The following is a 15666-nucleotide window of genomic DNA, read 5'->3' on the forward strand; positions in this document are numbered from 1 at the left end:
ATCTTTACCACAGCCGCCAAGATGGAGGCGCCTCCCGTCACCATGATGCCCGTTACGGGCGGCACTATTAACATGATGGAGTACCTGCTGCAAGGTATGGCCGGCACACAGGGGCTGTACACGGGGCTCGGACGCAGCGTGGGGCCGAGGCGGGCGGCGAAGGGGAGGTACCTCCCCGCGGAGGCCCCTTCGCCGCCTGCCTCGGCCCCGCGCTGCGGCGGGGAAGGGGCCATCGTCTGAGCCGTGTGTGTCCACCACAGGGAGCGTCCTGGACCAGAGCCTGGAGAGCCTGCTGCACCGCCTGCGTGGGCTGTGCGACAACATGGAGCCGGAGACCTTCCTGGACCACGAGATGGTGTTCCTGCTCAAGGGGCAGCAGGCCAGCCCCTTCGTGCTGCGTGCCCGGCGATCCATGGATAAAAGCGGCATGCCATGGCACCTGAGGTACCTGGGGCAGCCGGAGATCGGAGATAAAAACCGACACGCTTTAGTGCGAAATTGTGTGGACATCGCCACCTCGGACAACCTGACGGATTTCCTGGTGGAGATGGGGTTCCGTATGGATCACGAGTTCGTGGCTAAGGGACACGTGTTCCGAAAGGGGATCATGAAGATTGTGGTGTATAAGATCTTCCGTATCTTGATGCCTGGTAACACGGACAGCATCGAGCCGCTTTCCCTCTCCTACCTTGTAGAGCTTAATGTTGTGGCACCAGCCGGACAGGATATGGTTTCTGATGATATGAGGAACTTTGCAGAGCAGCTGAAGCCTTTAGTACACCTGGAAAAAATTGACCCTAAGAGGTTAATGTGATGAAAACTGGCTTGACTATCATAGCATTGCTGTAGCCAGAAGTGAGTGCAGGGACTGGTTGGAGTCCTATGCACACAGAACTTTTGTTCAGGGCTCCACTGCTTCCTCTCTGTGCTGGAGCAGTAAGCAGTATTAAGGTGCAACACTTATAAATAGAGATATTGACTTTATGTTGTTGGGGAGCAAGGGGTAAAAGACTTTGATGTATTGGTTTTGTTTTTGTTTGATGCTCAGCCAGCATTTGGTATTTGGTTATGCAGGTTACATATATGCATAAGAGCAGAATGTATGTAATTCCCAGAGATGGAAGAGAATAAAAGTCTGTTTAGTGCATTATTCATTGGATAGTCGGTCCCTGATGTCTGAAAGGAGTAGTTGCAGGAATTGCTTAGTTTTAGATTTGAAAGACCTGAAAGATTCCCTCCTAGCAAATCCAGACTGGGAGCTGTTTGTTATTGGAAGCAGCTTTGTTGTTAGTGTAGAACAGGAAGCTCTGGGTCTGCAATTATAACCTGGGGGGAAGAAACAGAATTAAGACCCTTCACAGCCAATATGTTGGCTCAGAAAGTTGAGCCCAGTGCCCCCGAATGTGCCTGTAGAGAGTCAGGTGGATGGGGCCAGGCTTTGACTGTTGTTGCCCAGTGTTGGGACACAGGAAGGTCCATCTCAAAGTGAGGAATTACTGCTTCATTTGGGGGTGACGTGGAGCAGGCTGCACAGAGAGGCTCCTTCCTGCTTACAGCCACTTCCATCAGCCCAGCACGATGCATTAGTTTCACAAAAGCAAGGTCAGGCATCCCACTATTTCTGTGTTTTTGTGCTCTTTGTATGTTTTATTAAAAATATATCTTCAAAAATACCCGTCAGCTATTTGCATTAATTTTGTATTTTCTTTGCAATTCTTTTTCACTCAATACAAGCCAGTATTTTGGGCAAACATGAAGTAGTCTTCATTTCTCAAGATCATTATGGAAACGTACAACCACGCTGCCTTTTACTAAAACACACCAATTGCTGTCAGTCGCTGTCATGCTTTAACAGCACGAATGTTGCTGTATCTCCAGCACTCCTCAGCCCTGGGTCTCCATTCTCCCCACACACTCTCCCCTAATGTTGTTATTTCTGTACAAATGAACACAGAAGCTGAAGTACAACTTTGGAAGCACTCTATATTGTCTAACATGCTTCTGATATGCGAGTGCAGGGTGAGACGTTTCACACATCAACAGCTTATGTGGATATTCCAGCTTTCACTTCAGCAACCTCGGTAACACAGTCAAGCTGCTTTCTGCTAAGTGCTTTACATACACTGTAGTGTATGTGTATGAAGCGGCATACAGCTTCAGACACAACCCAAGGGCTGGGTACGGCAGAAGATACTGAAATAAGTCTCCTTAAACACTAGAAAGAACAACAAAACAGGGTTTTTTTTTTTCTTCATAATTTTTAATACTTTTCAACTTTAAATACCGGTTTTAAATTTGTGATTGTAACATAGAAGAGCCAACTTTTTGTAATTTTTAAAACTTATCATTAGGATCAATAAAGCTATTATATAACAGTTACACTCTACACACTCAAGGTACTCAAAAATATGATTCATGTTCTGAGTCTGTAGATGAACAGCGGCGATTCAAATACAGCGTTATCTGTACAACGTGACAAAAATACAGGTGGACAATCTGATTAGTTTACAGAGAATCTGCACAACTTCAGGTAAGCCAGCTCAGCCCAATTAACTCAAAGGTCATTTCCCCTCAGCCCCATAAACGCACCACGTTTCTCACACCTAAGTTGCTCAAAGTGAGTTGTTCAGTTTCCCGGACAGATCCTCGCCCCCATCACAAGTTCTATCAGGCTATTTCCTTAGACTGCCAATATCCCCAGCCCTTCAAGTGGGCTTAAGTCACAGAAACATCCATCCTAGAGCAAGGGGCTCCTCCTGCAACTCTGCAAAGAAAACCACAGCCGTATCAATTCTACAGACCTATCAACAGGACGAAGGGAACACAGAGTGCTCGGATTCGTGGCAGTGTCTGGAAAAGGGGTGCAGCTGCTTCTTTTGTTGTTGTTTTTGAAGAGGTCTTTTTAATTCCTACGTCTCAATCCTTCAGCTCCTCCCACAGTCCTTAAGAAGCCCCTTACAACGCTGATTGGGCAGGGCCAGCTGCAGTGAAGTACCAGTGCCTTTATCTAAAAGTAAAGTGTGTTCTTTACAAAGAGTATCTGTAGTGTGATTTTATTTACAGAATAAATCGCAAAAGTACATCACATTTAGTGCAAATGCAACTAATGATAAAAGATTTATATACTGCTTTGTAAACTTTCCGTTCCTTTGTAAAATAAAGCTCTCCAATTAAATTAAGAAACAGCGACTCGCCCGTGTTCAACAGCTATTACCAGAAATGGCAAGTCAGGAGTTACGCTCTTTTGGACGCCTTTTTGTTTTTCCCCCTCTCTTTTTGAAGTTCCCATCAGCAGCTATGGTGAATGAGCCATTGTTGTGTCGATTGTAAAAAGATGAAGCGCGTTTGAGGTATAAGAATTGTTCTTTAACGTCACTATATAAAATGCTCACTGGTGACATAGTAAACATGTATAAATTTTTGTCTCGTTTGCCTTACTAGCATTACCATATAGGCACTTCTCTACGTATTCAAATTAACAGAATAGTTCTGTAATAAGGCATTTTCCATGCACACTTTTAGAGAAAGGCAAATAAAAAAGGTACGGTTATGGAGCATGAATCCCGCGTGCATGTGTAACCCACGTGTTACCTACGGATTTATCTCAACAGAGAAAATGAACAGGTAAAAGAACACGGGTTTCTGTTTGTCCCCTAACACTGTGAATATCCCCTTAAATCATTCACCGGATCTTTATTAAGTTACTCTCTTATATTTATTTTCAGGCACCTACTATACTCTATCAAATACAACTTTCACCTTTCTTTTGAGAAAAATAGATATCTGATTATTATTATTTTTTTTCTTCTTCTTCTTGAGATATACACGTCAATGAAACACCCAGCAGCCCTCTGCCTATTGTCCAGCTACAGGACGTGGATTAAATAACTCAAAGTGAGTACCAGTCTGTGAGAGTTCTCGCCCAATGAGCATCCCCAGAATCTAAGGCAGGCAAGTATCTGACATTTACAATTTCACAGCAACTAAAGGGAACTTTCCAAGAAGATCAATGCATTGTCATAGTTCTGACAGGTTTTTGATCAAGTGGCAGGTATCAATGCAACTAGTTTTCTACATGAACCTCATAGCATGGCTTTAGTAAGATGAGGAAAACACATGCAGGATTTGAAAATAATATACTCATCCTCATTCTAGATCGGGAATGTTGTCCTATGTAGTCCAAGTTACTTCAATAAATATTATAGTGTACCTTCTCACAGCTTCAGAAAAGCCCTCTAGACATCATGCAGGAAAGCAGACCACGTGTAGCACAGACAGATGACTTTTAGCTTTCAGACAGTCTCTTGCCCTTCCATAAAGAATCTTTCCAGAAATCTCCGGATCACGTTTAATAACAAAAAATTCTGTAGCACATTACATAACTAAAAAATACAATAGAAATATAAAGATATCTGGAAAAAAAATAAAGCTTTTCACACTCTTACTCCTTCAGAAATAAAGATCTTCATAAGAGTAAGACAATAGAAAAGGCAAAGCCATAAGGATATTGACAGCCCTCAGTTATTAACTGACAGTTTATGTAACAAGATGATTCATTATAGAAACCAGCAGCAATGAACTATGATTATACAAAGCAAAACAAGACCTGCCAGTAAGTCACTAGGCTTTACTGAACTCCTCCCTTCATCCTCCCCCAAAATACCACAGATTTTTGTGCATACAAAGCACATACAGTATGCTATATGTGCATTTGTCTTTTGTGCTTTTTAGACATGCACAAAAACTACGCCATTATCTGAGGAAGGCTGACAGTGAAATCCTGCAAGTTGTTTAAAATTAAAGCAGTAACCCACGTCGGTGATTCAAGGTTGTACGTTCTTCCCCTTCTAAAGTAAGCAAATAAAAATAGAGCCATATACATGTTATCAATACATGTATTTATAATTACACACTGATTCAGCAAGAGAAGTTAGCAGGAGAGAGAGCTAGTGTTAAATATTCAACCTCAAGGTGTTGCAACATTTCTTCACTTCAGTATACAAAGCCTAGAATTTGGGCCATAAGAAGACTGTAGATCCTTCGTTCCAGCATGGAGCGCTCTATGTATGGTCACTTCTCCAACGTGGAATGCTCACCCAGTCTTGTTCTGATCACTGGAGACAAGTAAAGACAAAATACACCGATGTATAAACGCTGATAAGGAAACAAGAAATTGTTAAACTCCATAAGTAATATTACTGCTGCTATGATCACATTGGAACTATTGGTTCATGACATGTTTTTGGCACATCAGGCTCACCTACACTCTCTCTCTAACAATGCACAATTAAACACGTGATTCAGATTTTACAGGACTGCCTTTTAACAGAAGGATCAGTTGACAAAGACTTGAAGTTTAACATCACAAATAGAATCTAACAGTAGATGTGGCCTGTGTCATGTACAGAATGCGCTTTCAAATCTTGCTCTAAACTAGAGCTCTCAGATACTACTGTGCTGTTGGAATTCAAAGGCACAGTCTACACTCTAAGGAAAAAAAAAATCAAGAAAAGCCTTATCTCGTACTTATGTCTGACAGATTAAGTGATTGGGAAATATTGCATACATGTATTAATACTGAATGTTGTATTGATGCTAATTATGATGAAACATTTCTAGATTGCATGCTTCTGTTTGGCCTTAAACATTTACAGCAATGAATTAAGAAATCAAAAATGAGCCTGTACCTGCTAATACTAGAATAAAATAGGTTTTCCAGCTGTTTTCTCTTGCACGTATGACGTAAAACGCTTCAGGAATTTGGGATATTCTCGTTTTGCCACTGCCCGTAACACAGATGCTGGTGCCCACCCTCCTGGGTTGACTAGAAGAAAACAGGAAGAAAGGCACTGAAATACAGAACATCCTCTAAAAGCTGCATACAAGAATGTAAGTCTGTATTCCTGCAACTTCCTCCAAAGAAACAACAATGAATAATCAGAACTTCTTTTAGGCCGTTACAGCCCGTACTGTACTGTTTACAGCTCTTAATATTCACATTCACTCCAGGTCTACAATGCCATTATTTAGAAAACAATAAAATAAGGCCGTGTCAATCTTTTAAGTCCTACCCACATGGAAGGTGACATTCTTCCAAGAAAACAAATGGAAAGAATCAAATCCTTATTTCAAATAGAAGAGAAATCAATCTTACCTTTCCAGTTACTGCTGAATTTGTCTGCAGAACTGCTACACATTCAACCTCTTACAAATGATTTTTGAAGGACTTCAAAATATGTTTAAATTTTGCTGAACAAGCTGCCACTTACCATACAATGAGAGTTCAAGCATTTGTCATGGAAGTATATATTTCAAATAACTGGAAAACTTCTGAATAGGAAAAAAACCAAACAACCTTTCCCCAGAGGATAGAATTATATCACATTATTTGTACAGGATTTAATACAAGCTGTATCACTCCTACATTGCAAATATTTACTGAACTCATTTTGCAGGCTTCTTTAGTAAGTTGTATAATAGCTGGTTAAAAATAATAGGCAGGTGAGCTAATCTGAAAGTGCTTTGTAGCAGGAGATGATCTAACAGGTATGTGGGGCCAGTACTGCAACACACTGCTAAATACTGGGTACAGTTTGGCTTCAATAAATTTACAGTCTACACCAAGGATTCCTTCAGTTAAAAAAGATAAAAATATGTAACTCAGTTATGCAGCTTGCAAATATCCTCATAAAAAAAATGTATTTGTACCTTCTTAAGTACTGAGTTTTTTAGCCTTGGATGAATCAGGGGGAAAAAAGACAGCAAAACACAACATTATTGAAACTATAAGCCAAGCCATCCAATACGCAGATAATCTACCTCACCTCATCCACCTGAGTTTCTGTACTTAAGCTAAACTCTACTCCTGCCCTGATGCTACACCATAAGTGACCACCGTCAATGATGCTACATATCACATTAATTCAAATCTTTTTGAACACAAAGATTAAAAACATTGTCCTACGTTTAACAGAAAGCTGCACTGTCTTTTTTTCTTGCTAGCACTTAGTTCACCAGAATTAGCATATATCACAAAGGTCACACTGAAAAAAGACACAGAAAAGATGAATACTCACCATTAGCTACATATGTAATCTTGCATAGAATATTGTCTCTGCTTATTTCTTTGTTCCCCTCTGGTGGACTTACTAATGTCTGACATATCATAGCGATATTTATTTTGGCACGGACACAGCGATTGTTCAGCTACCAGAGAAAAATGAAGAAACATTGGTAAGCCTCAAAGTAAACTTAATTCCTCCTTCTTGACTGCTAACATTTTCATTTGCTATAAAGTTTAAGATAATCCAGAGTTTGTTTTTTGAAGAATTTGCTTTCCAGCACTGTGATATACCATGAATGCAAACAAAAGATTTATCACTGTAATTCAGCATGAAATTGCACCTCTTTAAAATGTTTTCATATATTTTGTTTTCCTTCTTCTGCAACACTTTTTGAAATATGGCAAAAAAAAAGCTTTTGTCTTGGAACACACAGGCCAGTGTATCAACGCATTTAAAAAAGAACCTGTATTTTGCATACCTCCCTCAGCCCCCAGCCTACTTCACATTTGTACTGCAACACCATCACCATGTAACAGAAAAACTGCGAGGAAAAACCGAATAGAAAAATTCTTAAAGCAGAGATACAGCAAAATCAGCACTTACAGGAGCACTGTCATGTTCCACAGAGAAATTGCACACAATCCACGTTTCAGGGTCATTTTCACTGAATGCTGGTATCTTTCTGATAGCAGACAGATATAGCACGTCCCTTTGAGAAGCTGGCCACACTCTCTGCAGAGAAATATCCCATTGTAAGCTTTTCAAAATGTTACAAATTAAGTACTTTTTGTTCTTAAATAAGAAGGTCAAAGCAGTTAAGGTTAACAAGGTCAGACATGTTATCTAAGTAAAAAAAATAGTTGAAATTAGTTCTCTTTAAGGTCTTCATTAACCAAAGTGCAGTGGGAACAACTGCACTCTTAGCAGTCTCACTCTTGTACCTATATTGTAGCCTATCAGGTTATGCAGCTGCACTTGATTAAAAAAGAAATAAGGCAAAAATTTAAGGCCCAAAAACAATCTGCAATGACTTTTGCTTGTAGGCAGCACTAGTGGCTAAGTATAAATACATGCATCTAAAGTCTGACTATGCATGTAGGTCTCCATACACATGAGGGAATAAAGAAATAAATATTTTAACTAGTATTTTTAAGAGCTACTACTTCAGCAAGACAGAAGTGATAAACTGATGGTTTCCAACAGTTAATTTCACAATTTCAAGCACCCCCCCCCCCAAAAAAAAAGAAACTATACAGAAACTATTTTCCTGATATTCAGTAGAAGCAAAAATATTGTTTTTACCATAACGCTACAGTTGACTCAACAGAATATTGAAGCCTTCTTGTTATGGCATCTTTAAGGTAATACCCTCACTGGTAAAACTGTCTAAGTTAATCGTCTAGTTGTTCAAGTATCTGAGTATGCCAGTACTTGCCATCATGCAAGATTTAAGTTTACATGGCTGGACAGTGATAGGACGAGGTGGAATGGTTTTGAACTAAGACAGGGGAGATTTATGTTAGATTTTCACTCACAGGGCGGTGAGTGACCAGAAAACAAAATATTATACCAAATATTAAACCAGCATGTACCATGTCATAATGCTAATGCTTTTGTTAAATATTTGTAGTTAACAATAGCTTGCATTACTGAAAAAAGACAAATGATGAAGTGGTATGAGTTTCTTGCTTGTAGTCAATGTTGACTTATTGCTTCAGTTTGCTTTAGATAACCACCGCCTAGCTGGAAATGATAGTATTACAGATAATAATGAACAGCTCTCATTTCTTGTTACATACTGTGGCAGACACATTCGCAACCAATTATGCTACCTAGCCAAGCTCAGAAAGTTGACAGCGTTGCAGTTCCTTAAAGAACTTGTTCTCAGCTAGTTTGCTTTTTAAGCAAAATTTTTTGTTTTGGCAAAATATATGCCACTGAAGTATTTCAAAACAAGTCAGAGTGCTGTTTTGGTAGGGTGTGTACGTAGGTGACACGTAATTCTTACCTTATGCGTCTGGTAAATGATGATTGCATTATCAGCTAAATTTTCCACAACATGGAAGTTTTCAATTGTTGCTGAAAAGCAGGAAAAAAAAGATCAGTAAACAAGCACAAAAGCAAGTCTGAATCAGGATCTGAGCAGGGCCTGATGGGATTAATTCCATGGCACTGAAAGAGCTGGCTGTTATCATCGTGAGACTTCTCTCAAGTATTTCTTAGTGCACTTTGGAATCTAGAGAGGTACAAGCTGAGTGGAAGCAGGCAAAAGTTGTACCAATCAATTTTAAATAAAGATAATAAGGAAGACTGGTAATCAGAGGCCTCTGAGTCCCACTCCAGTGCTTAGTAAAATAATTGAAAAGATTATTCAGATTTTTATTACTGAAAAACCTGTGAAAGATTATAGTTATGGGTCATAGCTAACAAGGGTTCATGAGGGGAAAATCCTATTAAATGAACTTAATCTCCTCTTATGCTGGGGTTACCCAGTTGGCAAACAAAGAGAAGCCACAAGATGTGGTCTTATGGATTTCAGCAAAAGCTTTTGGTACTGTTTCTCACAGTGCCCTCCAGGATAAGTGTCCAGCGTATGTGTAGACGAGAACATAAAACAGTGGGTGAACAACTGGCTGATGAGTTGGACTCAAAGGGATACAGTAAATATGTTACATCAGGCTGGTGGTAAATCACTAGTGGGCTCTTCAGGGAGCCACTTCAGGGCCAATTCTCTTTAATTCTTTTAAAAATAACTGAACACAGGACTTAAATGCATACTAAGCTTGTACATGATACTAAATAAGGAGAAGCTGTCACCTTCCTGGAGTACAGAAAGATAGCAACAAATTGGAGGGCTGGGCAATCACCAACCTCATGAAGTTAAACAAGACCAAGTATCTGCATTTGGGATGGGGCAACCTTGGGTATACATACAGACTGAGGGATAAGAGGCAGGAGAATAGCCCCATGAGAGGGTGGTTAGCACTGGAACAGGCTCCCCAAGACACTGGTCAGAACACCAAGCTGGCTAGTGCTCAAGAGTTTGAACAACACTCTGTGACAGAGGGTTGAGTTCTGAGTGGCCCTGTGTGGAGCCAGAAGCTAGATGCGATGATCCCTGTGGGCTCATTTCAAATTGAGAAATTCTGTGATCATTATTAACCAAGCAAAATTAAGAAGTGATTCCTTACTTTCCCAGTCATTGCGAACATCAACATTCCAGAAGTAGTGGCAAACTTCATGTCCTGTTACCCCTTTAACAGCATGTGTTGCCTTCAAAGGATCCAAAACTATCCCGTTTTCTTCCACCTCTCTTCTGTATACCTATGATCAAATACAAAGAATGAGATGTAGGACAGAAACTGCCAAAGTTGAAACATGAAACAATTTACACATGAGCAGCAGCTTTTAAAAAGCTGTAATACTAACACATGAATAAGTTGCCAAAACAGTTTTCTTTGGTCACTTACAATGCAGGTATTCTTAGATGACATTATTCTGAGAATCTCTACCATAAAAAGAACTAAACTACATTATCACTATGTGTAAGGATCCACACAAGCACAGTAAAATAGCCAACAGTAGCTTGCTACCATTTAACATCTTCATATTTTGAATTTACATCACTTTAACACCAAGTTTTTAGTAAGAGAGAAAGAAGGAATCCATATTATTCCAGGTGTTACAAAGGACATTGCAGCTGTAATGAACTCTAGTTCTAGCTTAAACAATGCTATTCTCAGCCATTTTACCAGCATAACTTACTGGGTGATAGGATTTAAAGAGAACAAGGATATCTGTCTGACATCACTTAAGCATAAGCCAGATGTTTACCTTCATTTCTCCTTCTTCAACCACTAGCTGCCAATTGGCATCTCCTCCTACATCTTGTAAGGAATAAGTCATATGGTTTTGTACCATCTCTTCCACCTTTAAAGCAAAAAAGCAAAAAAAGAAAATACACATTTCTAAATGTTTTCATCCTCTTGGACAGGCAGTCGTACAGTACTGGAAGCCACATTGCTGAACTGGGACAACAGAGTTCTCTACCCCAGCTTAAGATACTGCACTTAAGATACAGATACCTCTAGGCTTCAGAAACAAAAGGCAAAACAATGTTTCACAGTATAACTTAATTCCTTGTGAGTACTTCCTATTCATCCTTTGTATTTTTGAAATGTCAAAACTCCCTACTTCTACCTGAAAACCATTTCAGTACAGCAAAATTACTTCAGGTATCTCTAGGCCAAATTACAGTACCTATTGACTATTGTAGGTCAACATCCAATAAAGAATGCTTAAAAAACTGAACAAAGGTGGAGGGGTGGGGATGGTGAGAGCAGCACGGAACTGTTGTGGTTTGACAGCAGCAAACCCAACATAGGAACACAGATCAGCTGTGATTCTCAGTCATCAGCAAAACATGCCTGTTCTGCTTCACTGGAACCTTTGCACAATTGCAAATCAGGAAAAAGAGAGAACTGCTTACATTCAAAAACAAATTAGATGATGCAGAGACCCATCTATTAAAAAAACATTTGTTTAAAATTAGACAGCTGTGTGCTTTCCTCAAGGTTCAGATACGTGATACATTTTAATCCAGCTACGGAAGCACCTCATTTGTTAAAATCTCTGCTTTATGTGTGACAGAACAGGAAATGCCTTTTTATTTGCATTATTATTTTCAGTTTGTGGTACATTCTGCAGTGCTTTTTCTGTCCCCATCCTATCCCAAAATTCCACTCTCCCAGGTAAAAATAGAAGCAAAAATAAGTGGTTTCTGCACTGCACACAAGAATATTTTATAAGCACACCAGGCTTCGTAATATAGGAAACATAATTGCAGCAATTAGTGAAAAAGTAGAAAAGCAAAATGAAAGAATACTTGATCTTTTCTTTATATGCTTCGGAATAGAAATGTGTTGTTTTATTTTTAATTTAAAGCAGCAATCTTATTTGTACAGTGTACTTTTTAGGAAATGTGCTTAAGATCAGAGAGAGTTTATCAGTCCAATTCCTTGGTTTCTTTATCAAGTTAAAATGAGCAAAAATAGCTGTTTTTCCCGATCAAGCAATTACTTCTACTTGTCCAAGGAATGCAATATCTGCAGTCATTTTGTATATATTTCCTGTCTAAACTGTATTCAATCTACCTGAAAGCTGTCAACCCATACCCATTTTAGGTACTGCCTTAAGGTACAGAGTCAATATTCACAGCTTCTTTAATATAGGAGAAGTCACACTATGCCTTTGTTGTTTGTCAGCTACAGAAACGGTCTTGCAAAGCTACATTAGTCTCAGTGCCATACAAACTTAGCCTGAAAATTAAGTGGTCAGTTCTCATCTAAAAGGCTTTTAACAGCTCAATCTATTTTAAAACTAGACAACCTTTTAAAATAGAAAATGACCAGCAAAACACCTGCAGAATTTAAGCAGCCTCTCTGAAATAATAGCACTCCCCCTCTTCCTGAAAGAATACTGAAGAACCAGCTCCTATTAAAATATATATTTAAGCTCCTCAGTTTTTTAAACAAAGCTGCAAGTTCTTACCTCAGCCTTTGACTGATACCAGAATTCCCTGGATATGTAGTCTAGAAGGAGGTTAAATTTATTCTGTATCATGTTATCTTGCCTGTCCAAAAACCAAGTTCCCAGACAGGGAACAGAGACCGATTTTATGTCAATAAGGCCCAGGGCAGGTTGTCAAGAGAAGATGGCATGCTGCTTTTCTTTTCATGGTCTCCGCAGTCTTTCACCTATTTGTTTGCTAGCAGTGAAACTCCAGAGAAGACAAACTGGTTTGTTAGTCTGGCACAAATTTGGTCCAGGGAAAATATACTGAGGTATTAATGGTGGGGAACATCTCTGTAAACTGGCATGATCACCCTTTCTGCAGAGAGATATTTAACTTAACACCACATCCTAAGATACATAACTTCTACTTCATAAAATCCATGCAGCAGCCACAAACAAATCCATCTGGCTATCATTTTTAATTGGTGTTATTTTGATACAGACCTGGTCAACCTCAGGTTTGCTTTTAAATGCTTTATTTTTCCACCACATTAGATCTCTGCTATCGAGGTTCACCATATGGATACACAACTGTTACTGCTGGTATAAAAGACAAAAATGTCCTTTAAAGCTGTCTATCTCTATGATAAGTTTTGCCTTTTTTCCAAGCCTCTCTCCCAACCCACCTGTGTGGCACCGAACTGCCTGACAGGTTAAACAACAGTTCCTTTTGGCACCCAACGTGGGGCTTGAAGGGTTTAAATAACAGATCTGACCAGAGCATCTCAAAACAAATTTATTATAAGCATTGCTGTGCATGTTCTCATAGTTCTGTTGTGTAGAACCTTTTTTGCTGTCTATGCTCCCTCTTTTGCCATTGATTACACTTGGGTCTGGATTCATGTCATTAATATTATTTTGACATGTATTATTATTTCGCTGTGTAACAATGGCTTATGACATAATAAACTTATTGATCACAAAGCCTGCAGTACTTTATGCAGGTGGCACGATTCTAGGCTTTGTTAAAAGAAAATCCATCCCTTCTATTTAAAAAACGAAACAGTTTATTTGCAATATTAAACAGTGATTTAAAAAAGATAAAGTAACACATCCTTGAAGGAATTCCTGCTCTGGTTCACAGGAAGATGTGGCTTACAGTAGAAGAAAGCTAGCAGCATGAATGTCATGTTTGAACAACATTTTTTTTGAGATTAGAGGGCAAACACATGATGTCACTCAGTTAACCCAACTTTAAACTATGACTTTCAGAGCAAGCATCCAAAGTAATTTTGTACATTACTAGTAAGTACATTTACATATTTAGGAAGTCAGAGTTACTTTCTGAAGAATCAGTGAATATATTGAAAGCTTTCAATAAACAAAAGAACCCGTTCATATCCACAACCTTATTGACAAAATACTTCATAACCTTTCAGTAATAAATCAAGTTGTAGAGGTTAAAAATAGTGAATTTTAAAGATCAGCATTACCACCTTAACATCACTACAAGTGACAAGTGTTAAAAAAGTTACATTCTTAGTTTAAAAATAAGAAAATCAATTTGAAGCAAAGACCATCTCCATCCCACACTTTACTGTCACAAAAATCAGGAATGCAGAAAGTTCAGGTTGTATGCATTTTCATTAAAGCTACTGAAATCAATCCAACAGTTTCACAAGGTTTGGGCCTCTGCAGGAGTGATATGCATGCAAGCAGAATGTAAAAAGACAACCACTTAGTCTACTAATAGAGAACTCCTTTGTTTGTCTCAATGTACTAGTTTAAAGCAAGCAGTGATTTATGTAACAAAAATGCAGGTTCTAGAGAAGAAGATGAAATATAGCAAAGTATGTAACCCCCACTCTACACATAAATACAGTACCTGGGCGCTGAATCTGTGAACATCATCAGAGGCACTGACTAGATCAATGGAAGACATGGAGGAAGAGCGACTATAGGGCTACCAGAGACAGACAAAGAAAAAACCAAGTAATCAGAACAAAGGCACAACAGAGCATTCAGTACCAACTTGCAAGCACAAGATAATGAAGAAAAGGAAAACAAAAGCACCATAAGCAGCAAGCACAGCAGCAAATGCTGATTTCATGCACCTATTATGCATTATGCTCCCAGTGTAGCCATGAGAGGAGCACAGTGTTTCCAGTAACATTAAAATGAAAGTCCACCGATCGTGATCCAAGTGACTTTAAAGAATTTTAATGAATTCAATCAATTTTGGTGAAGAAACCCTAAAAACTGAGGTTAATAATTTGTCTGTCTCCTTTACTATCACTGATATTCCTGAAAGAAGTTAAGAGTATTCTGAATGAACACTCACAGCAGTGTTTTTTGAACCAAGAGAAAACAGCCTTCCTTCATTTCCAACTGCTTACACTGAATATGAATAAACCATGAAAAGTTACTAGAAACACTTAGAAAAAGAAAATCATTCTTGTCTACCCATACAAATTATATAGAAACATCACATATCAGCCATTGTTCTGTGGAAACTATAGGAAATATTTTACCTTTTGGACAAATCGATGAGTCCCCACAGCAGAATATGCATCTCCAGAAGGTAAGGATGTTGGCCAGTGCAATCTGACCTTTTCACTTTGAGACTGCAACAAAATAGGCTAAATTACTGGTAGTTAGTTGCTACTAAGTGTACTATTAAAAAGAGCGAGTCATCCTCAGTCTACATAATGGCTACTGCATTAAAATAGGAACTAACGCCATTCATGACAGGCCTTAAGTTGGCATCCTGATGGTCTTCTAGGTGAATGAAATATTCACTTCATCTATACTTCGAGGTGTGTTTCCAGATTAAGGAAAATAGTACCATTGAGGCTGTTGCATCAATATAATAGTAATAATCACCCAAAACTTTTAGTCTCTGCTAAGAGACTGCAGTGCGCTTAGATTCTGCTGAGTACAGAACGTCTACCAAGAAGACTTACAGTCCTTAACCAAGCCATTATTCTCACTGTTTTCATGCAGCTTAACAATTCTATGACAAAGGACACACCACACAGTTATTCCCTCTCATTTTATACACTACTTCACGTTCTCATATTCTATATAC

The 15666-nt window shown here is 39.0% G+C and overlaps 2 protein-coding genes across 4 annotated transcripts in view; one reads left to right on the plus strand and one right to left on the minus strand.

The window, feature by feature from the left end:
- MED18 (mediator complex subunit 18) lies at nucleotides 1-1673 on the plus strand. Its single transcript, XM_015848829.3, has 2 exons — nucleotides 1-94; nucleotides 261-1673. The coding sequence occupies exons 1-2, from the start codon at nucleotides 22-24 to the stop codon at nucleotides 812-814; spliced, it is 627 nt and encodes a 208-aa protein (XP_015704315.1). The 5' UTR covers nucleotides 1-21; the 3' UTR covers nucleotides 815-1673.
- A 565-nt stretch (nucleotides 1674-2238) lies between these two features.
- Nucleotides 2239-15666, minus strand: part of CERT1 (ceramide transporter 1) — a 65589-nt gene continuing 52161 nt past the window's right edge. The window contains exons 10-18 of one of the 3 annotated variants that reach the window (XM_015848817.3): nucleotides 15110-15202; nucleotides 14464-14541; nucleotides 10899-10994; nucleotides 10256-10388; nucleotides 9073-9143; nucleotides 7668-7796; nucleotides 7077-7206; nucleotides 5688-5824; nucleotides 2239-5114 (exon numbers count right to left, since the gene is read on the minus strand). In XM_015848817.3, the coding sequence (XP_015704303.1) occupies nucleotides 5697-5824; nucleotides 7077-7206; nucleotides 7668-7796; nucleotides 9073-9143; nucleotides 10256-10388; nucleotides 10899-10994; nucleotides 14464-14541; nucleotides 15110-15202 (858 nt within the window). In that variant the 3' untranslated portion in view covers nucleotides 2239-5114; nucleotides 5688-5696. Of the gene's footprint in view, nucleotides 5155-5687; nucleotides 5825-7076; nucleotides 7207-7667; nucleotides 7797-9072; nucleotides 9144-10255; nucleotides 10389-10898; nucleotides 10995-14463; nucleotides 14542-15109; nucleotides 15203-15666 lie in introns of all 3 variants that reach the window. The other 2 variants (XM_085528172.1, XM_015848818.3) reach the window with 2 other exon arrangements.

This window comes from Coturnix japonica, chromosome Z (genome assembly GCF_054131305.1).
Source record: "Coturnix japonica strain WE chromosome Z, WE-NBRP24, whole genome shotgun sequence".
Taxonomy (NCBI): domain Eukaryota; kingdom Metazoa; phylum Chordata; class Aves; order Galliformes; family Phasianidae; genus Coturnix; species Coturnix japonica.